The sequence below is a fragment of the Gopherus flavomarginatus genome, chromosome 5 (genome assembly GCF_025201925.1).
Source record: "Gopherus flavomarginatus isolate rGopFla2 chromosome 5, rGopFla2.mat.asm, whole genome shotgun sequence".
NCBI classification, from domain to species: domain Eukaryota; kingdom Metazoa; phylum Chordata; order Testudines; family Testudinidae; genus Gopherus; species Gopherus flavomarginatus.
Genome location: NC_066621.1, coordinates 143510319 through 143532349, shown reverse-complemented (window position 1 = coordinate 143532349; position 22031 = coordinate 143510319). Strand labels below are relative to the sequence as shown.

At 43.1% G+C, this 22031-nt stretch overlaps 1 protein-coding gene across 2 annotated transcripts in view; it reads left to right on the top strand.

The window, feature by feature from the left end:
• The first annotated feature begins 364 nt into the window (after positions 1-364).
• JAG2 (jagged canonical Notch ligand 2) overlaps positions 365-22031 on the top strand; it is a 96695-nt gene continuing 75028 nt past the window's right edge. Inside the window, exons 1-2 of one of the 2 annotated variants that reach the window (XM_050952524.1) lie at positions 365-717; positions 1479-1802. In XM_050952524.1, coding sequence (XP_050808481.1) covers positions 637-717; positions 1479-1802 — 405 coding nt within the window. In that variant the 5' untranslated portion in view covers positions 365-636. The remainder of the gene's footprint in view (positions 718-1478; positions 1803-22031) is intronic. The other variant, XM_050952523.1, reaches the window with a different exon arrangement.

Genomic DNA, 22031 nt, shown 5'->3' with positions numbered 1-22031 from the left:
ATGGCGCACCTCTCACAATCCACAGGGCACGCAGCTGTGACCGCGCCGGAGTGGCTAGGGCACCCCCCGCGCGCAGGTGGTGGCTGCATGGGCGCGCACGAGCAGTACTGGTGCGCACAGCGCGCACTCCCGATCCCTGCGGCTAGTCGGCATGCACCCCCGGGCTACGGTTAGCGCGCACACCCGCGAGCTGCGCCCATCTCCGGCGTTCCCCTCCGTCTCCCCGTCCCCCAGCCCTTTAAGAACAGGAGCAGCGCTCATGGCCACACCCGCCTGCTCCTGGGTTGGGCCCGTCCCCCTCATTAATATGAAGGCAGAGGCGCCGGTGACTAATGGGTAATGAAGCTGTCACTCTGGCACCTACTTGTTGGGTGTTCGTGCAGTGCGGGCGTGCAGAGAGCGAGCCGAGCTGCCTGCGTACCAGCGCTGCTGCTGCGGGAGCGCTCTGGGCGGTCCGCGCTGACAGCCCATGCCCTGCACCTCTCGGGGCGTTGGGGAAAGCTTCCCGGGCAGCAGAGGAGCCTCCGCCGCGTGCATGTAGAGACCTTCGCCGTCGATGCTTCGCGCAGCGGCCGGTCCATGGCTGGTTTCCTCGCCCGTCTCTGATCAAGCACCATTCGGCTCGGAGCAGCAGGCATGCTGGGTTCCAGCGGGCGGCACTGGGCTCCCCTCACAGCAGCACTGAGCCTGGGGCTGCTCCTAACTTTGTGGGTGCAGGTAAGAAGATTGGCGGTTGCACAGTGGTGGGGAAATGACCTGGGGGCTACAGCAGAAAAAGGGATTCATCTCTCCCACCAAATGGGGTGCGGTGGAGGAGGGGGAATACATTTAATTTCGTAGGCAGAGGTAACTGTCTTTTTAGCATTGCCCCTTTTGGGGCATGGCTCCTAGACCTAAAACCCTGATCTCATTGTGGGGGTTGCCATGGCTTCTTTCTGTCTCTGTAGCCTTTCAGTCAGTCTCCTGTTCATGGCATTAGATCCGTGGGTTTAAAGGAGGAGGGGAGGAAATCAATATGCTGTGTTGGAAGAACATATACAACTTGTAACCTTCGTTTTCATACAGAACCGCTTAAAATAAAATGGGTGTGAAGGAAACGTAGCTGCATTTGCAGAGATCATAATTACGGTTGTATTTCAGGAGTTGGGTGTTCACTTCTGTATACGTCTCCTCTTCATACCTTTATCAGTAATTTATACAGCCTTGAGGGATTTTAAAATGTGTCTGTCTCCCTTGCAGTGGGATATTTATGTACAGTACTTTTGCAGCGCAGTTACCTAGTGCAGCTTTTTGTATTGCTGCAGTAACTGCTATACAGTTCTAGTTGTATTATTTTTATAGTAAATAGAATTTTAATAGCAAAACGCTTTACGGAAAGGCTTGGGAGGAAACCTTGTATTGGCTGATTGCAAACTTCCATGCACTTTCCCAAGACGCTATAGTAATGAGGTTGACTCCCCTTTGATTTTTATTTTTAGGTGTCCCAATCCACGGGCTATTTCGAGCTGCAGCTTAACTCGGTGAAGAATGTAAACGGAGAATTGTTGAATGGGGAATGTTGTGATGGCATGAAAAGTCCCCAGAACCTGAACTGTACCCGGGATGAATGTGATACTTATGTGAAAGTTTGTTTAAAGGAATATCAGGCCAAGATCACTCCCATTGGACCTTGCAACTACGGATCCGGATCTACCCCAGTTCTCGGTGGAAATACTTTTTCTTTGAACAGCAACAAATATTCTCATCAGGGCAAAAATCATGACGTGGGCAGGATTGTTATACCTTTTCAGTTTGCATGGCCGGTAGGTTGAACTCTCATCCCTTTTTCTATCACGCTTTAATTTCCTCAACGCAAAATCGTTTTTCTGTGTGCATTGAATAGGCTGGAAGGAATAAACTAGGAAATAGGGTTTTCCCCTGATAGTTGCAAATGGATGACTGAATAGTTACGACCTCCCTGTGTTCGTTGCTCCACTTTCTAATTTGAGTTGTTGTCTTTTTCCTTCCACCCTGCGCTGCAATCCCTCTAGTAGACTATTGAAGAGAGTGTGCGCTCATTGCTTGTGGAGGTTAGAGGCGGTATGGAAGATGGTTACCAGGTTTAATATTAACGCTTGCTTTTTGCATGTACATTTGCACAGCTGGGGTTTCCCCATTTCACCAGCAAAAATTTCATTTGTCCTGCAGATCGGGATCTCTAGGGCTAGGAGAGCTGTATTAACTCCCTTGTGTGATAGGGAAGCATTCGAGAAACGCTTGCAACAGGCTGCAAGTCTGGTGACTCGAGTATTTGTGGCAGTAGTAGATATAAAGCACAGGCTGCAGTGTAATAAATTAAACACAACAAAAACTAATCCCAGAAGTATCTACATAAGGGCGTTTCAGTCCTGCAGGAGCAGCTGGGGAATCAGTTGCGTGACAGCTCGTGCTTTTCGCAGATTCCAGGTGTGAGCACTAAGCCATGCAAAACGCATTTGCCTCTGCATGGAAGGAGACACGTTGTTTTGGCTCCCGGTCCTGCAGCTTTGCACAGCCTTGGAGCCTCCCCTGTTTGTGGCGCAAGGTGCTGCCTGCTTGCAGTTCAATGGGGCATGCATTGAGGGGAGCCTCCCGGCAGGGGGCGCCTGCACCACGGTGAGCCTAGGGCGTGGGGCGGCGAGGCGAGGCGGCAGCCGCTGCCCAGGCCCCAGGCGATGGGGAGTGAGTGGAGAGCGCGTGCGGCGGCTCGCGAAGGGCGCGAGCTGCTCAGCTTCTGGAACTAGACCGGCCCCGGGGGCGGGAGGAAGTGGCTGGCGGGCGGCCGTTGGAGCAGCAGTGGGCGGGGCCGAGGCTGGGAGGGGAGGCTGCGAGCCTGGTAGGCGGGTGAGCGCCGCTGGGGGGTACGCGGCGCCCAGACGCCAGGAGCGCTGCCCCACCCAGCTCCCAGCGGAGGCTGGGAACCGTTCCGCGCGGGCGGGGCCCCATCGCCCGGGCCTGAGGCACGGGGCTGGGTTTGGGCCGGTCACGCCCCGGCCCCTCTGTCTCAGGGCTCCTGGTGGCGCCCTGCCGGGGGGGGGGCTGCAGCAGCCAAGAGTGGCGCTGAGGGGGGCGCGAAATCCAGGGCGGCCCGTGTGACTGGCGCGAGGGCGTGGGGGAGGGGGAAGAGGGGTCGGTGTCACGTGGCGCAGAGCGGGGTGAGCTCGGGAGAGGCTGCGAGCAGGGAGCCGGCTCCCGCCTTCCCGCCCCGCGCCAGGCAGGTGTGGTCCTGCAGGCACCGCTCGGCAGCTGCCGGGGGCCGCCCTGCAGGGGGCTGTCGGGTGCGGAGTGGCTGGTGTCAGAGGAGTGGGGACGCCTCATGGCAGCGTGGCCTGGTTAGGGTAGGAGCCCAACGTTGGAGGACGAACCCCGCCTGTGGCAGGTCTAGGGCCGAGCACGTTTTGGTACTGAACGAGCAATGACTGGATCCGTGCTTGCCTTGGGCTGTGCGGAGCTTGTAAGAGCTTCCTCTTCTGGAGATCCAGGGTCGTTGGAAATGTTGAATGACGAAGCTAAGACTGGTCATGCTAAAGAAATAAATTCCACAATATTTAAATCCTCAATACTACTGAAGACTCATCCTCCAAACAGTTCCCACTAATGAGGGAGCTGGTCAGCTTTAAACAGGCTTTTTGTAGTACAGAAGGGAGAGGGGATACTTCAGATTAGAAAGATACTTTAACTTTTCGCTGCTTAAATCCACGTGAAGAATTTTGGAATGGATACAGGCTCTTACATGTTGATCTCTGTGTACAAAGTGGCTTAGCTTCTAATGGCCACTGCAACTCTTAACTCTTTCCTAGCCTTCTATTGAATTATAAGGCTCCCTGCTGATGGAGTATGGTGAATACTATATAAATGATACTTGGGATGACTGAACAGCTAGCTTGAAATGTGATAAAGGATTAAACAAAGATGTCTTCTGTTTTTAAAAAGTCAGCTGTAAAATAAAGGTGTGGTGAAATTATAAACTTGACTTTGGTTAAGCTAAGTGAGCAACATTAGCATCTGAAAACGTTTTATACTTGGTGTGCATGAGGAAGTAGAGGTAACTTAGCTCATTATTTTATTGTGCCAGTTTCTAGTATTGCGTCTTGAAACTGGCAGAGAATTGGGTAGTCTTCATGATACAGGTTCCTGAGCTCAACTCTCGAATGTTTGCTGTCAGAATAAGCACCTTCCTATCTTGCAGCTACCATCTACTATGTTTCTGTACCCTGAAGAAGTCCTAAACTTCAAGAGGCCTTTCTACTTCAGGCAAATTTAGTACAGTACTTGCAGCACCCAAGTAATTCATGAGGCAGCTCACGCTGTCTGATGCCATCAGGTGGTCCAGAGACATTTTATACCAAACACATCACTGGACACCGCCAAATACCACACTGAGTAATTGAGACAGCCGACCAGGGATATAACCCACTTCCTTCCCTGAGGGACCAAAGGACGCACCCTACCCACGTACCTATCCACTCCACTGATACTGACTTGGACTCCTTTTCATTCCATGGGTGGTGAACCTGAGCCCGCTTATTCACTGACACTTTAAAAAACCCTTGCACCCCAATCTGGGTCTATGCTGGTTATGCGATATGTATGTATCTTTTCATCCTTGCAAATAGTATCTGTAACACCTCATAACCCAAGCCTGACCCCAGATGTACAGTACCTTCCCTCTCAACCTATGTGTATTTCATTTCAAGCATTTACTTTAATAAAATTTTTAAATCTGTCAACCATCAAATCCTTTACTCCACTACCCACACCACTTTATGGAAGCACTGAAGCTGAAACACTTGGTGTTTCATTTCCAGTGTGTCTGTGCAGCTGTTGCAAAGCAACCTGTAATTTATTTAAACAGTGCACCCAGTCACAAAATGCAGTTTGGTGGGTGGCTTGCTTTTTGAGTTTGGAAGAAATAAAGTCCTCTCCCTGCCCACCCTTCACTCTAAAAATAACTGTAGACTAGCTGTCCTACAGCTTTAAAAACTACCCAAGCTGTTTTGTATGCTGCATTTAAACTGGTATGTTGTAGCCTCATCACTAGTGTCAAGCTTTAAGAGAGAGAGATCTTGGGAATGTCAGACTTCCATGACATTATACAATAAGATCTGTGGTGAACAAAAGTAAATTGAAAGACTTCCCAGTTCATGTAAGACTTCATATTTTAACAGCAATGCTAGAAACAATTCCATGTTTGGAGCTGAATTGTGTTCATTGGTGAATAGTCCTTAAGAAGTTAACTTTAATGACTCAAACATCAAACTCTTAAAACTGCCACTTTCAAAACAGGTCACTTTGTGTAAACTCTTCATATTGGCATACCTCTCAGTTGCTGTACTCTTGTCATGAGGCTAGTTTTATGCACATCGGTGTGCACATAAGCACACCAGTAACAAGTAATGTCACTTACTGATCAAGTTGGAGGAGATGCCACTAAAGAGGGCAAGAAAGCATATCCTTAACTTACATAAAATGCATTTGGTTTGGCATCTACTGTCACCAAGGGACTCGAAGTTTAAAACTTCTTGTATAAGCCAGGGAAAAAATATAAAAATCTTTGTGGATAAAGTATCACCTAATGAAAACAAAAATTGGTATATGTGGACTTCTTACTGGCCACTAATTGAAGGCTTGGTTGCCTACTTAAGGAGATTAGGACAAATTGAACACTGAGGAAAACTTGTCTCCAGTATTATTTCCTCTGTGTAAATCTGTTAATATCACAAATTAACAATGGCTGTAAATGAAATGTTTGTAACTGTTAATAGAAACACCCTTTTCAGCTGTTAAGATGCTTTTTCAATTAGATTAGCATATTTCAAGTCTCTGTTTAAAAAGACAGTCTTCTTTAGAATAATCTGAGGTATGACAAATCTGTTCTATAACGCTGAAACACCTGAGTTCAGTGCTACCTACAAGGTGATATGAAGTGTCAATTGTTGCTCATTCCCTGTTTCCTGTTAGTGTGTGGGTTTTTTTTAATTAAAACTTTGTAGCTTGATCTGTTTGCAAGAGAAGGTTGGGATACTGCCAAAAAGTTTCTGCAAAAGACATATTCCAAGGTAGCAATTTTAGAAACTTTTTGGCAGTGGGAGAAGTTGAGGAACAGCTGGAACAATACAGCTGTCGTCTTCACCCATCCATGTCAACTCTCCCCTCCCTCCTCTAAAATTTGAGAAGCTTAACATGTAAAAGATTATCAATAAACAAATTTAACTTCATTAAAATAAAAGTACTTCTCAAGAGAACTACATAAATGTTATAACTGAAATATTAAAGATTCATAAATATAAACTGCATAGATGGTAATAATTGCTTCTAAACCACTATCGTCTTATTTTGTGTTTTAAGTATAGAAGTGTCAACATCTGACTAAAATACTACTGAAAACTGACTTCATTGCAAGGCATGTTGACAATCAAAACTGTTCGATATAGAATGCAATTAGGATGCTTTTGTATGCAGAAGTTCAGCTCTACTGGATTTTTATATTTAAAAGTTTGTGGAATGTGAGCTTTTAAAGTGGTAGGTTCTTTGCCCAATGCATTGCATTAACTTACATTACTGGGACCTATGTAGATCAAGCGATCATGAGAAACGTCACATTTATAGTCAAATTTAATCTCTTGCTTCAGAACAGGCTCTTCTTAAATTGATGGATTGATTCTGGAATAAGTTTGCCATGGCAACTGGTAAGTGACATGTAAGATAAGTGATAAGGTAGCTTTCAGACTTTCTGAAATAGTATCTCTTTAGTTGGGGCTATCAAACATCTTGAAGATGCAGGAGTATAATAATTGGTCATGCATTTCCACAAAATGTGTAGGCTTCCGTTAATTTAAAAAATTGGTTCTGTACTGTGATCAGGAGAGAAACATTGAAAAGTGTATTATATATGAATGGGGCTATCCCAGCACAACCTGTTTAACTGGTGGGGTGTTGACTAATGGTTAGAGGAAAAGATTGGGAGTTGGGTCACTTAATACTGACTCTCCATCACATCAGTAAGGCTTAGTGTTTATAAGGAGCTCCTAAGAATCTTAGTTGGAAGGTACTGGGTATTTTTGATAATGATTATGTGTATCTAATTATCCAAGGCTAGGTTCTTGCTTTGCCAATTCAAAGAGGGTCTGTCTTCTCTCTGTCTCCCTTCCCCCTATCTGTTAGGGTCTGTCTTGTGTCTGCTCTGTAAGAGGTCCGCTCCTCTGACAGTCAAGCTGTATCTGTAAGGTCCCTGCCAAGAAGGTGGGCATGTATGCCAATGTTCTGCAAATATCTTGTGTAGCACTTTTTTTTTTTTTTTTTTTTTTGCACAATAGCCCACCTTAACACACTAGATCACATTTTGACCTGTCAGAGAGCGAACATATCCTAGAATGTTGACCAGAGCTTCTCCACCTGTGGGATTGCTACCACCTTTCCTCTGTCCTCCTTTCATGAAATAGTACTTCAGCCCCTATGGTAGCAGAGAACCTGGAAAGTGTGAACCAGTGTAAACCGCTGCAGTGATTCCTGGCTGAAACAGTAGCCCTACAAGGTGTGAACTGTTGCATTCAATGCTCCATTGCTTCTGGTCTTCTGTAGCTATGCAATGTCGCATCTCCCCATGCCATGAAATGGGGAATTCCATGGCAAAAATGTTTCACTTTTTTTCTGCACCAGGCACCAAAAATATTGGTACTCTATCTGGCCGTGCAGTTGAGTCAAACATGCAGGTGTATTGTACTGACCGTTCTTGAAATTGAAAATTTTGAACAGAGAGAATGGAAAACCAGGAGTTGCACCCCCATTTTTCAGACCTTTGAATGTGATGATCAGGTAAGAGCATATTACAGCAGTGTGCTACACAGGCTGTCAAACTCTCTAGGTAAAATTCAAAGCGCTGATTCTGTCTCCAAAGTCCTGAGTGGTTAGGCTTTTTTGTTTTTGTTTTTTTTTTTTTTCTAATTAATTTGTTACCTCCAGGAACTTGCCAGAAGATTAGTGTGCCCCGTGCTTTTGGAATGAGTCTAGGATTTCCATAGGTGTTTCAGCTCTTCTTATCTAGCCTGTAAGTATCCTTCTCAGTCAAAATTTTGTGGGACTGAGGGGAACTTTCAGGTATTGGATCTTTATGTATGAAAGTGTATGTTGGGGTGGGGGTGTTAACTCTTAAGTTTTGTATGCTGTACCCAGATACTAGGGTGATCCGTCTCATCCAGAGGTCTGGAATTGTTTATGCTTTAGATAAAGTTTGAACTAGAGTGTGGAATATATCCTACCCAAAGCTGTTGAAAGACTAACTTGGCTGCATCAGTACATCTAAGATCCACTTGACACTATACCTTTTAATATATAATTTAAACCTGTTCTTTAGATGTTGTCTACTTAAGCATAATCCTGCACACACAGCTAGCTCACATAGACTCCCCTAACTCAAACTCTGGGAGCTGCATGGTAGTAGCAAGGGCAGAATTAGAGATTTGGATTGAAATTAACCTGGATTCCTCGCTGCCTTTGGGTGCCCAAATAGCTTTGGTTGGAAAATGCCTCCCCCACCCCTGGCTAGGAAACAGCACCCCATCTTCTCAGTTCTGGGTCTGGCTGCAGTGAGCCATTCTTTTGTCACTCAGGCACTGATTACCATAACACAATGCACTTGGGATCTCTGATCAGCAATGCTTTCTTCACTGGATTCCCATTGATTACTGGATCAAATTCAAGGTCATGTCCTTTTCAGTGTTCTATGGGACCAGCCCAAGTTAATGATGCAAAGTAAATGCCTTTAGAATGAAATGTAAAACCTCCTACTTTTGACAAGCTGTCTCTTAACCCCATTGACACTCAAGTTTTAAAGCAACAAAACTTGATATAGAATAGAGTGCATGAGGAGAAGGAGAGAAAGCGAACGTAAGATCATCTAACAAACTAAAATTCTCAAGGATCGGTGTAGTATAAGCACATTATATGAATTAGGCCAGTATAATGGGAAATTAATATGAAAAATGAAGTAGTTGGTAGCTACACATTGCATAGATATTTTATGTTTGCAACCAACTTAATGCAGCTTTTTTTAATGGAAATCTATGCTGATCATACAAAGTTTCCCTATAAACCAGGGGTGGCCAAAATTACTGATCTTCTGAGCTATATGAAAGTCTTCAGAAGTTCGAGACGCAGGGCATATCTGCTGAGGCTCAAGGCTTCAACCCTGCGGGAAGTGCCTGCCAGGGTTGGGGTTTCAGCCCCACTCCTGCTGAAGCCCTGAGATCCCCCTCCCCGCTGGGCAGAAGCCTTTACGCTACCACCCTGCTGCAAGGCAGAGGCTCCCAACTCACCTGCCCAGCCTGGTAGGTGGATAATCAGGGAGGGGAGGGGCGTGAGGGGCTCCACGAGCTGCACTTCAACTGTAAAAGAGCCACGTGCAGTTTGTAAGTCACGGTTTGGCCACCCCTGCTATAAACTCTTAAGACTTGCCACAGACTGTTCATATTCGTAAGGTAGGTGTAAATCCACTCTGTGCTAGCCTGCTGTGCCTGTAGTCTCTAGGTGGACACTACTGCCCCTCACTAAAAGTTCCCTAGTGTGCATCAGTCTACTGTTTCGAAGCAGGATAGATCCAAGTGTAGTAGGGAACTTTTAATGTGCAGCAGCAATGTTCACATGGACACTTAATGTGGGGTATATTTGCACCCCAGCTTGCCACAAAATAGGTGTTTGGGTAGGCAAGCCCCTAGTTTTAATAATCTTTCAAATGAAATATTTACTCTTAATTAGTGCCTTTTTATGGCATTTTGGCTAGGCAATTAGAGAACACTCTAGTAGTACTGTAATAACTATCACAGAAAGTTTTCTCAGACTCTAAAAGGACATGCTCGGTCCTAAAAGCCCAAAATGACACTTCCAGATAATCATAATTTATGGGTGTGCATCAGAAATCATCCCCTGCAGTGTCTCTGCTATGCATTTATAAATACAGAGACTGGGGTGTACAAGGAAATCTTGCTTTCTGTTTCCTATGGGTTAGTGGATATAGGAGTTTGGATAAATTTCCAGCTGCTTTGTACTTGTCTTCACATTTCTAACTCCTCTTGGGATTGTGTGTGTGAGAGAGAGTATGAGGGACTAGTTCAATATGTAAACAGTATCCCTTCAGTATTGGATCAGAGAGCTTTTGAGTGAAATCTTGCATGTTCACTGATGATATAGCAATGATCTAGGCTAGGGGTTCTTGCATCAAATTTTTTGGTGGCCTCAGAGTGCAGCCATCAACACAGACACTTTTTTTCCCCCCTAAAATTAATAAAGTAATAGGCACATATATACATCCAAATCATTGTAATTTATTTATGTAAGGCTTTGGGGTTTTTTGCAGACTTGGTAAAAACAATGCACGGTTATCTCTATTCTTTAAACACAAATAAGGTGCTTTCCATGTTCTAGTCTTTTTTTAAGTAGTATTGTTTCTTTTGCTTTTTTGGTAGAAGTAAGTGTCTGTACAACAATTCTGAAGTAAATTTAAAAATGCTTTTGACATAACAGAAGCCCTAATAATAATTAACATGTCTGGGAAGGGGAGTGGAGGGAAGGCACGGGTGTGGCTGGTCCAGGGATGCTCCAAACAGGTGGGAGTGGGAGGACTTGGGGCTTCGGCTAGCCCGGGCCTTCTCCAGGCAGGGGGGGGCGCTTGGGGCTTCTCCAGGCAGCGGGGCTTGGGGTTCTGGCTGCTGGGGGGCAGGGGGAGGTGTGCGGGGAAGGAGTGGAGTCAGGGGCAATGCCTATGCGCTCACCCCTCATTGCCTCACCCCCACCCCTGACTGCTGCTGGCCTGCTGCATACCTTCTCACTTCTCCCACCTCCTCACCCCCCTGCCAGCAGTGAGAATCCCTGCTTGCTGTTGGCTCACCACTCACCTCCCCTGCTTGCAGCCAGACATCCCCCGCCCACCTCCTTCCCCTGCTGCTGGCTCACCGCTTGCCTCCTTACTACCCCACCAGGCCCCCTACTTGCCTTCTCGCTCCCCTCCCTGCCTGCCACTCATCTTGCCACTTGCCTCCTCTCCCTTACAGCTGCTCACCTCACCCCTTAGCCACTCCTCACCTTGCTCCTTAAGCATTGTTTGTCCCACCTGTGTCTCCAGAGAGGTGGTGCATGCAGGACCAGCAGAGAGGAAGGGTAGGGGCTGGGCTGATGCTCTTGTCTCTCTTCCCCCCCCCCCCCGCTCCCATTAGTCAGGAACCTGCTGTGGCTGCGGAGAAACACCCTGGTGGCCACATGCAGCCCTAGTGGCTGCATTTGCGAGATGGTGATCTAGGCTCTGATTTCCAGGTATGCTGAGTGTGGATTTCTTCACTTGATTTCAGTGGTAGTTGCAGGTGCTGCCTACCAAAACATAAAGTGGGGGGGAGGGCTTTTGTTACTGTCATGCTGTGTGTACCAACAACTAATATTGCAGCTTGCCCAGAGCAGGAAGTATGAAGAGACGTTTTGTGTAACTATAGAAAAGTCCTCTCTTCCAAACTTCAATGGAAAGGTAACCCTTGATGTCTAATGCATATTTCAGATGTAACTGAACTTAGAATTTCTTGTAAAAATATCTTGGAGTATAGAGAGAGTAGTGGCCTACCACCTGTTCTGTTATACTTTCTTGACCTTTCTTCTTTCAGATGCCCTCGAGTACTTTGAATAACTCTTCAGATAGTAGTAATATAAAGACAGTTTAAACTTAGTCCTGTCTTAGTGCAGGGGGCTGGACTAGATGGTCCCTTCCCGTCTTGCATTTCTCTGATTCTATACCTGTGCCTCTGAAAGCTTATTTCATTCTAACATTTAAAACTTCTTTGACATACCAATGTTTTACTAAAGTTCTCTTCTGTAAAGATACTGAAGCTTAATTCAGGCTGTGCAGGCTTTAGCATTATAGATGTGAAAGAAATTCTGATTGCCAGGTATCCGTCCATTTCAGCAGACACTCCAGGCAGTGCATCAATGAGATCGTTGCACTCTTGTTGCAGTATACAGGACATTTGCATTAATCTGTTCTAATGTATAGTCAATCTGCAATCAAAGAATTTTATTTCTATTTATAATATAATTAAACAAAATAAACCTGGGGTAAAAGGTGGGGAAGGCTGTTTTTATTTGTCACAATTTATTATTGTAAAAGCTCTGTATCATTTCCACTTATAATACTGTCTTGAGCAGTTGGACCCTGCAAGAGAAGTATTTTTACAAGGAGATAACTAAAAGGTTATAAAAACTAAGCGTAGACAGGGCAAGATGTAGATTTTACCTCAACCAACTTTATGTTAAAGTAATTGTGACTAGATTCAGCACTGTCCTTTGATCTACAGACTGTTGTAGATACTCATGCTTATAACATTTTCTTTCCCCTGCCCTGCCCCATGCATCCCTCCACCCTGCGCCCCTCTCCCCCTCCCCCCGGTCAGTGGAATAAAACTAATGATCCTGTGTCAACTTTGTGTAGATGCTGATTCAAAAGTCCTTGGCAGAAGCAAGCAATGGTGCTACTCCATGGGCAGGGAGGATTTGGTACAGTAGTTGAAGAAAAGTTTACTTTCTGCTGTTTCTTCTTCTTCTTCTTCTTCTTTCCCCACCCTATTGGTTTACTTATGGCAGCCAGGAAGCTCCTAGGAACAGGTTGAAAGAGGAAATATTTTTTCCAGGAATGGGATGGGGGCAAGGGTGGTGTATCAGAACTTAGCAGAGGATGATCCGAGGAATGGAAAACCTGTCATATGAAAGGAGACTCAAAGAGCTTGGCTTGTTTAGTGTAGCCAAAAGAAGGCTGAGGGAGGATATGCTTGCTCTTTATAAATATATCAGAGGGATTAATATTAGAGAGGGAGAGGAATTATTTAAGCTTAGTACCAATGTAGATACAAGAACGAATGGGTATAAACTGGACACTAGGAAGTTTAGACTTGAAGTTAGAAACCTTCGTCTAATCATTAGAGGAGTGAAGTTCTGGAACAGCCTTCCAAGGGGAGTAGTGGGGGCAAAAGACATATCTGGCTTTAAGATTAAGCTTGATAAGTTTATGGAAGGGATGGTATGATGGGAGAGCCTAATTTTGGCAATTGATCTTTGATTATCGCCAGATAAGTATGCCCAGTGGTTGGTGATGGGATGTTGGATGGGATGGGATCTGAGTTATTGCAGAGAATTCTTTTCTGAGTGCTGGCTGGTGAGTCTTGCCCACATGCTCAGGGTTTAGCTGATCGCCATATTTGGGGTTGGGAAGGAATTGGCAGAGGCCCTGGAGGTTTTTCGCCTTCTCCTGCAGCGTGGGGCATGGGTCACTTGCTGGTGGATTCTCTGCAGCTTGAGGTCTTCAAACCACAATTTGAAGACTTCAATAACTCAGGCATAGGTTAGTGGTTTGTTATAGAAGTGGATGGGTAGGGTTCTGTGGCCTGCTTTGTGCAGGGGGTCGGACTAGATGATCACATTGGTCCCTTCTGACCCTAGAATCTATGAATCTATGAAAAAAAATCTATGAATCATCCAAAAGATGGAGCTGCTGCAAGTGGCTACAGAGAGCACCTTTTCAGGAATCCTACCATCCTGTCCCTTTCAGTGGAGGTGTGTCAGGGTGCTAAACTTCATACCAGTGAGTTGCCCTGGATCTTGCTGCTGATGCCACCATTCACTTCTGGCTAGTAGGTATCTAAATCATTTCGATTGTTGCTTTTAATTTAGTAGGGATCAACTCATAACAAAATGTCATATGGAACATTCTTGGGTGAATTTTAGAATAGAGACCATCAGAAATCCACTGAGACTGTGTTTGTAGGTCCGTTCAGTCCTCAGTGGCATATATCCAGATTCCTACTTGGATAATTTCATTCTTGCTAGCTAAGTTAACTGTGTGCTTTTAAACTGGATACAGTATGCTAATTTTAGTCTCAACTCTTGCCATAGTGTTGCTCTTGCCAGCAGTGTTCCACATTGAAAAGGCTGCATTTTATGGCAGATAAAATAATCCGCTTACCCATCTCACAAGTTCTGGGGGCTTAAATACTCTTGGGGGGACTCATGAAGTATAATGGTTTGCTTGGAAACATTTCCATACTGCTGCTTTTGGTATAAAGATGCTTTTCTTATATAAAGTCATACTGAAGACATTCACTGTTGCAAAAAATTCTTGTTTCGTGAACCAGGCTCTTACCTCTTTATAGAATCTGACTGGAATGGACAAATGTGATCATCTCCTCCGATCTTCTCTATAGTACAGGCCGTAGAACTTGCCCCAAAATAATTCCAAGAGCATATTTTATAGAAACAACATCCAGTCTTGATTTAAAAATTGTCAGTGATGGAGAATCCACCATGACACTGGTAAATTATTCCAGTGATTAATTACTGTAATTATATAGTGACTTTCTTCCCAAAGGATCCAACTACAAACACTTAGCCCCTAGTTTTAGTGGTTTTAGCTTGGCAGCTCATCTAAACAAATTGAGGGGAAGAAAATGGATTATTTCAGCAGTCAGCATTGCCGTTGTTAGCTAAATGAAATAAAGGGAAAGGCATATAGTGAGGAGCTTTCCTGATCTCTAGCATCAAAAAAGTCTCAGCTGAAATGTGTAGTGAGCATGGATATTATCCATGGCTAAAACTATTATTTGTTGCCCGATAGCAATTAGAATCCTCTATTAGATGAAAGGGGCATGGCATTTCAAGGATAAATGACAATCTTGGCCTTACTTGATTAGAGCTTACAGAGGTTGCTAAGAAACAGACTAATAGTTCTTAAATAACCAATTATATGCCCCTTGGACAGATGCACAGGTGCTTGCTCTCTGAAATAACTTTTTTTTTCTTTTTTTAAACCTGGGATAAGACTGGAGTATTAAGCAGGCTGTAAATAGATTGCAGTTTACTTAAGTTTTAAAGTGTATATATTGTCCCTTCTTGCACATCTTATCTGGTGGGTTTTTTATTCCCTGTATTATTCTTTAGACTGTATTTGGCATTTATTTGTGTGTGTGTGTGTATATATATAAATAAATCTCTTTTTAAAGAGGAATCTTCCTCTTCCCTTTTTATTCCCCCTCAATAGTTCCTAATATGTTTTTTGCTTTAAGATACTGGAAACTGTTCCAGTCCCCTATCTTAGGCTAAAACTAGATACATGTGAAACTTAAATTTTTTGCCCTTCAGTATCTGCTTGTTGTGACTCGTCTAATCTTCCTGGGTAACTATTGTTGTGTACTTCATTGGACCGCTAGTGCCTTTTTCTGGGAAAGGGTCTTTTCTATTATTCGTGCAGAGCAAACCAGTCTACCTTGCTTTTTTATAATATCTGATGATAAAATCTGCCCCACATTCTGGAAATTTTGTACAGTGCAAGTGTTCTTAGGGATTAATTGCAATTTGAATGGTGACCTTTGTCTTGCTGGGATTTCAATTCATAGTGTCTTTGCTCATATAGTGTTAGCCCTTTTGGATTTTTAACTGTTGTATATGAACACTGCATATGTAAAGGAATCATGTAAGTGAGATTTTATGGATCTACATTTAGTTGTGAACTGACTGGTCAACCACACACCTCATTTGGAACTGGAAGTACGCAATCAGGCAGTAGGGTGGGGTGGGGGGGCAAATACAGTATAGTACAGTGTTAAACATAAATGACTAAAAAAAGTTTAAGAACTTGACATGGTAGGGAAACTTTCTGTGTTTGTTTTATTTAAATTAAGATGGATACAAGCAGCATTTTCTTCCACATAGTGAAGTTTCAAAACTGCATTAAGTCAAAGAACAGCCATAATGTTTTGTTCAGTCACAAACATTTCAGAGTTACACACAACCTCCATTCCTGAGTTGTTTGCAATATTGAAGTTCTACTGTACTTAGTTTCTGGAGATTTGGATAACCAGCTTCTAGGTCCTTTTGATAGGCCATAGTGCTTCCACAGCATTACCTTTTAACTTGAAAAGAAGATGCACATATTAAAGATCAAAAGTACCGCTTCAGTTAGAATAGCTTACATGTGTATTCCTTCTCAAAATAAGTAATGAACAGCTTTTCCAATAGGAAATTCACACTGACTACATCATTTTGGTACAGTGACAGCCTTTCTAAAGTCGTCTTCTGATAGCTTGTATTTATAAACCATTTAAGAAAAATGTCGTGGTCGGGCGGAATAGCGAGGTGAGATCCTTTGGTCTTGTGCAGCTGTAAAGCCCTCTAGAGGGGGAAAAAACAACTTAGGCCTGGTCCACACTACACAGTTAAATAGATTTAAACAGCGTTAAATCGATTTAACTCTGTACCCGTCCACACTACAAGGCACTTTAAATCGATTTTAAGGGCTCTTAAAATCGATTTCTGTACTCCTCCCCAACGAGAGGAGTAACCCTAAAATCGATATTACTATATCGATTTAGGGTTAATGTGGACGGAAATCGAAGTTATTGGTCTCATTCCTTTAATGTAGCTACCCAGAGTGCACTGCTCCGGAAATCGATGGTAGCCTAGGACCATGGACGCACACCACCGAATTAATGTGCCCTAGTGTGGATGCATAAAATCGATATTATAATATCAGTTTTAGTAATTTCGATTTTATGCTGTAGTGTAGACGTAGCCTTACACTTGTGATCCAGGAACCTCTTAATGGCAGCTGGCAAAGGGGCACAGAGCGGTTCAGGGTTGCCAACCCTCCAGGATTATCCTGGAGACTGCAGGAATTTAAACATATTAATCGTTAATTAAAGATTGTCATGTGATGCAACCTCCAGGAATATGTCCAACCAAAACTGGCAACTCTGTGTGTGTGTGTGTGTGGGGGGGGGGGGAGGTGCATAGAGTTTACAAGTATTTCCTGAGACTGGTATGTTACATCCTGATTCACCAAAGAACATCATGTAGGATATCAAAGGAAAACAGCAAAACCAAGGAGTCCTTGTGGCACCTTAGATTAACAAATTTATTTGGGCATAAGCTTTCATGGGCTAAAACCCACTTCATCACAAAAGCTTATGTCAAAATAAATTTGTTAGTCTCTAAGGTGCCACAAGGACTCCTCGATTTTTGCTGATACAAACTAACACGGCTATCACTCTGAAAGGAAAACAGGTGTGTCACTGGTTAGGAATATTGTCATAAAATTTATGTACTGCTACTATGTAAGGAGGAGTGTGTGTGTGTGTGTGTGTGTGTGTGTGTGTATGTATAGATATAGATAATATAAAAAAAGGAAGTACTTCCTTATAGTTTGTATCAAGGTGTTAATCCTCCAGCAGAGGTGAAAAACTGGTTTCCTATTGGAGCAGAGATGTTTATCCATCTGTTGCAATGTAAAGTGAGTATTGTCTCACTCTGCGGTCATCAGTCTGAGCTAAATGCAGATGAAGGATTGAGACTTAACAGGAAGAGAAGAACAGCAGGGGAAAAAAGCCTTATCTGAGGATGCATGTCAAAGGTTTTTTGGACTATAACTGAGGGACAAGTAAAGAACTCAATCATCCTGCACCTGAGAAGTAAATGGACCGCATGTTTACATACAAAATGGGATTACCGTCAGCCTTTTGCAGTGTTTCCATCCAAGGCTAGGGGTAAGATAAGACTGCTCCAGATAAGAGGTTACCCTGTTTAAGTTTAGGCTCTAGAAAGCATGTATTGATTTTGTTTTATATGTAACCCTTCTGTTTCCATTATCTTCACTCATTCTCTTGTATCCTAATCTTTGATGATAAACTTACAGTTTTCGCTATAAATCTGTGCTGTGGCATCTGTACAAGGAGCTGATCCTAAGTTGAACTAATCAAGAAGGTGTGTGTGCTGTTCCCATTGGGGGCAGCAGACCTAGTTAGTGTTCAGTGAATAAGGGGCTGTCCACTTCAAGGGAATGCTTCAAAGGGTTTTGGGGGCTAAGGTGCACCAATTGTTACTCTCTGAGGCAAAGTAAGGGGTGGCATAGCCCAGAGAGGATTATTTGGGTGACTAGAAGGCAGGAGGTGTCAGGGAACTGGAATCCAGTTAAGCATAAGCTAGTCTCACTGGAGGCAGGGGGATAACCAGGTGAATCACAGTCCTGAATACCCCGAGAACTATCACCATATCTCTATAGTGCCTCTTGTTTGAGGCTTTCAAAGCTTTATACTTCACACTGCACAGATGTGCTATGAAGTAAGGCCGTATTCTTTTATTACAGAGAAGAAAACGGGGTGCTAAATGACCTGCACATTTAAAAAAAAAAAAAAAAAAAACTTTTGGAAGAGAAACTGGCTTTCTGGATTCATAGCCCTGTGATTTAACCACTAGGTCCTGCTGCCCCTCATGAGAACTACCAGCCAAAGTATCATGGATTGTAATTGTCACAAATAAGATCTTCAAAAGCTTGCTATCCTGCAAAATCAAGTATTCCTACTTACTAGCTTGCCAAGAAACTGGATTGAGCAACCATAAATAAGGAAGCCATGACAAACTGGACACTTTTTTTTCAGCTTAAAAACACACTTTTTGTAGTGGTTGCATGTTTTGCTGTTACTAATTGTGACCAATACTGTGCTGGGAGTGCTTGAGAATAGTTTCTAAGTTATGGGACTAGATTTAAAAAGTAGTGAAGAGCTGTTAACATCTTGATGGTTGTAAGTGGCTTCGTTCCAGTTCTTCATTTGGCCATGCCACAGAAGCAGTAGCAATTGGTACTCTTTGAGGAACTAGCTAGAAGCCAAGGATTGGGGGAAACTCGCTCAAGTACTTGCCCCTTCAAAATAGGGGTGATTTCATATTGATAGTACAGAGGTTTTTTTGTTTTTATTTTTAAGCTGTCTACATAAGGACATGTCTGGTATTGCACGTTTGAATGGATAAATGTTTCATCTTTTAGCAGGAAGTTCTAATTACTTACACATCCAGCAAGACAAGGGACCTGTTTATGTAGAATAAGGCTTTGTTAAAAAGCATACATCTAACCTTTTGTTTAATATTTGTTAATTACTTAAGCTTTGAGACTACAGTGCTACAAGATTTTATTTTAGAATATTAAAATTGCTAAGAATTAAAAATAACTCACTCTTGCAAACATGTTTGTCATAGTTTCTCCATTGTATGGCATGTATAATCAAAATATCAATTTGCCTTTTTAGTACACACACAGTTGTAATACAAAATACAATGCATGCAGGTGTTCTCTGTTTAGAACAGTAATTAAAGTACATTATTACATGGCTAGTTTAATTCCCTGTTGACTTGAAGTTGAAATTATAATGATGCACAGCTTGAAACACCCAGAGGACCTGATAATATCCATGCCACATGGAGCATGGGGGGAGGGGAAGAACAGTATTAATTACTGGTTCAGCTTTGAATTCTAAATATCAGCATAAATTTTATGTAAACTGTTAATGGCTCTTCATGGTCATTACATACACTTTGAAAGAGACAATTTAACTTCATTTTCATCAGCATAAGGAGAGAACGCAGGAGGTATGTTTCCCTGTAACAAATATAGGTCATGGAGGACTTGCATATCAAAACTTAAAGTGACCTTTGAGAAGTGAATAGAAGGTAGATGACCCTGCATGTCCAAAACAGATCAAAAGGATGGTAGTAAGGCTGGAAGTTTCTTTGAATAGTCAAATATTTTGAGTAAAAATGGTGTTGACTGCACTTCACACAAGACTGCATCACAGTTGTTTTTGTATTGCAAGTTTTCTAACTTCATAGATGCTTCATTGTATATTTCTGCTATTGGAGCACTCCATGTGAATTCCTGGAAATGGCTTGAAGCTTACTTCAATCAGCTGGCATGGAGAGCACTAAATCTTAAATAATTGTGTATTCATGAAAGCATCTGGGATGGAAGTAGAGAAGGAAATTGCTCTAGGCTGTTATGACCAGGCAAAAAGCTAGGCTGTTATGACCAGGCAAAAAGCATGTCTATTGTCTTCATCCATCATGTCTCCTCTGAAGACAATATTCTCTTCAGAAAACTAGTGGAAGGAGAAAAATCTTTGGCTGTGTCTGAAACCAAATTTCAAAGTGGTTAAAAAGATATTAGCATAACAATTTAAAAAACACTTTCTGTTGAAGTGGTGACTGATTTTTCTTAAATTAACTTTAACATGATTAACTATATATAAAAAGATTGCTTTTCCTTTGAATAGTAAGGAGGGACATAAAAATGAACTTTGTGACAACTTACAAAAACTGAAATGTCTTTTTTTTAATGTGCGCGCGCTCACTTCTCACCACTTCAGAAGTATTTATGAAGAGTGACATTGAGGAAGGATTCACAGGATTCACTCACTTAGGAATCTGGTAGAACAGAAAAATTTTGGATTCACGTGACTTAAGCCTGTTGATGAGCTTGAATCCCAGCTCAGAGTACTATTTTAATTTTTATTTTTTAAATTTGGAAATATAAGTTTTGAGGGGACAAGGATGTTAACACTGGCATGGTGGTAGTTCTACATACAACAGCTATTTGCAATTCATGGGACCATCAGTTTTTGTTTTCAGCAACTTACACTAGCATTTCTAATATTTGGTCAGCAGCTTTTCTGAGGTGAAAGCTTTGTTGAATTGACTTATACCCTAATTTTTGTTTATAATAAAGCTGTAGTTTGAGACTTCTGGCTGACTTAAATTAGCTATTGACTATGTTGCCAAAATATTAAGTATTCAAAACTGTTATCAAAGATTATACTTAATGATGTTGCACAGAAACATGACTACTTCACTATCCTCTCATACCAGTACAAGTGGCTTTTACTTCATTAGCTGCTTTTACTTCATTAGCTAACTGAAGGAAGATGGAGTGGGGGAGGGGCTCTACTGTTGCTTTCCCAAACAGATATTTGCTTGCAGCATTAGCTCTGTTTCCTGTTCTGGCTCCAGCAAGTGGAAGTAATTCTCATGCTGTCTCCTGGCTTTGTTTTGGAAGCTGATAAGTGTTAGGCCTGGGAAATAAGGCTACATTTCAGTTTGTATCTGACTTTGCTTGAGTAGCCTCTCCTTCCTGACATCACAGCACTTGTGGAAGAATCTGTGTGTGACCAGTTTGTCCTATTTCTCTGACATCTGGAAGAAATGGCACTGCAGGGGAGGAGGCTCTTGCTTCTCTTTTATAAGAGGAGCTCTTACTCCTGATGCATGCAGCTTACTAGGGAGCACTGGTCCTGCACAGTGGACCTCTGGAGGCATGTCCATGTCTCAGGCAGAGTCAGTCAAACCCTGCCCCTCACGCTGAGGACATACAAAATGTGGTGGGATCCAGCTCTCCTTAGTGGAAGAAGTGTTGGCGTTACTAGATGTGAATGTTGAGTTCCTGGACACTTCTCTAGCCTCTAAAAGAAGCCCCTGAGAAGACTGTTCCTCACAGTACCTGCGTATTAATCAAAACCTCTCCCAGCATGGCAGTGCTTATGGCTTTACTGAATAATGTGACTTCTTGGAATTGTTAATCCAGTCGTTTCAGAACTATAAAACCTGGGATTAGGCCTCTGTGCAGTCTTGGATTCAGAAGGCCTGTATTCTCCCCCCACCCCCCAAATGTAGCAGGGTTTGGCTTAGGTTTTAACTCATTATTATTCCCTCTCTGTCTCCTAATTCTGAAACTGTACTCTGACCTGGCCCTATTTGACAGCTGGTGCCAGGTGCACGTTCCTGGGTCTGTGCTTTGGAATGCATCTATAGCTGCATGATTTTTTTTTCCCCTTTAAAAACAAACTACAACAATATAAAACTTAATGTGGCACGTACTGAATGAAATAACTGGCTAGCTGATCTCAAAATGTAACTGTAAACAGTCAGTAATTGGCATTTTTTTTGAACAGGGTCTCACAAGGTTCATAGACTCTAGGACTGGAAGGGACCTCGAGAGGTCATCGAGTCCGGTCCCCTGCCCTCATGGCAGGACCAAATACTGTCTAGGCCATCCCTGATAGACATTTATCTAACCTACTTTTAAATATCTCCAGAGATGGAGATTCCACAACCTCCCTAGGCAATTTATTCCAGTGTGTAACTACCCTGACAGTTAGGAACTTTTTCCTAATGTC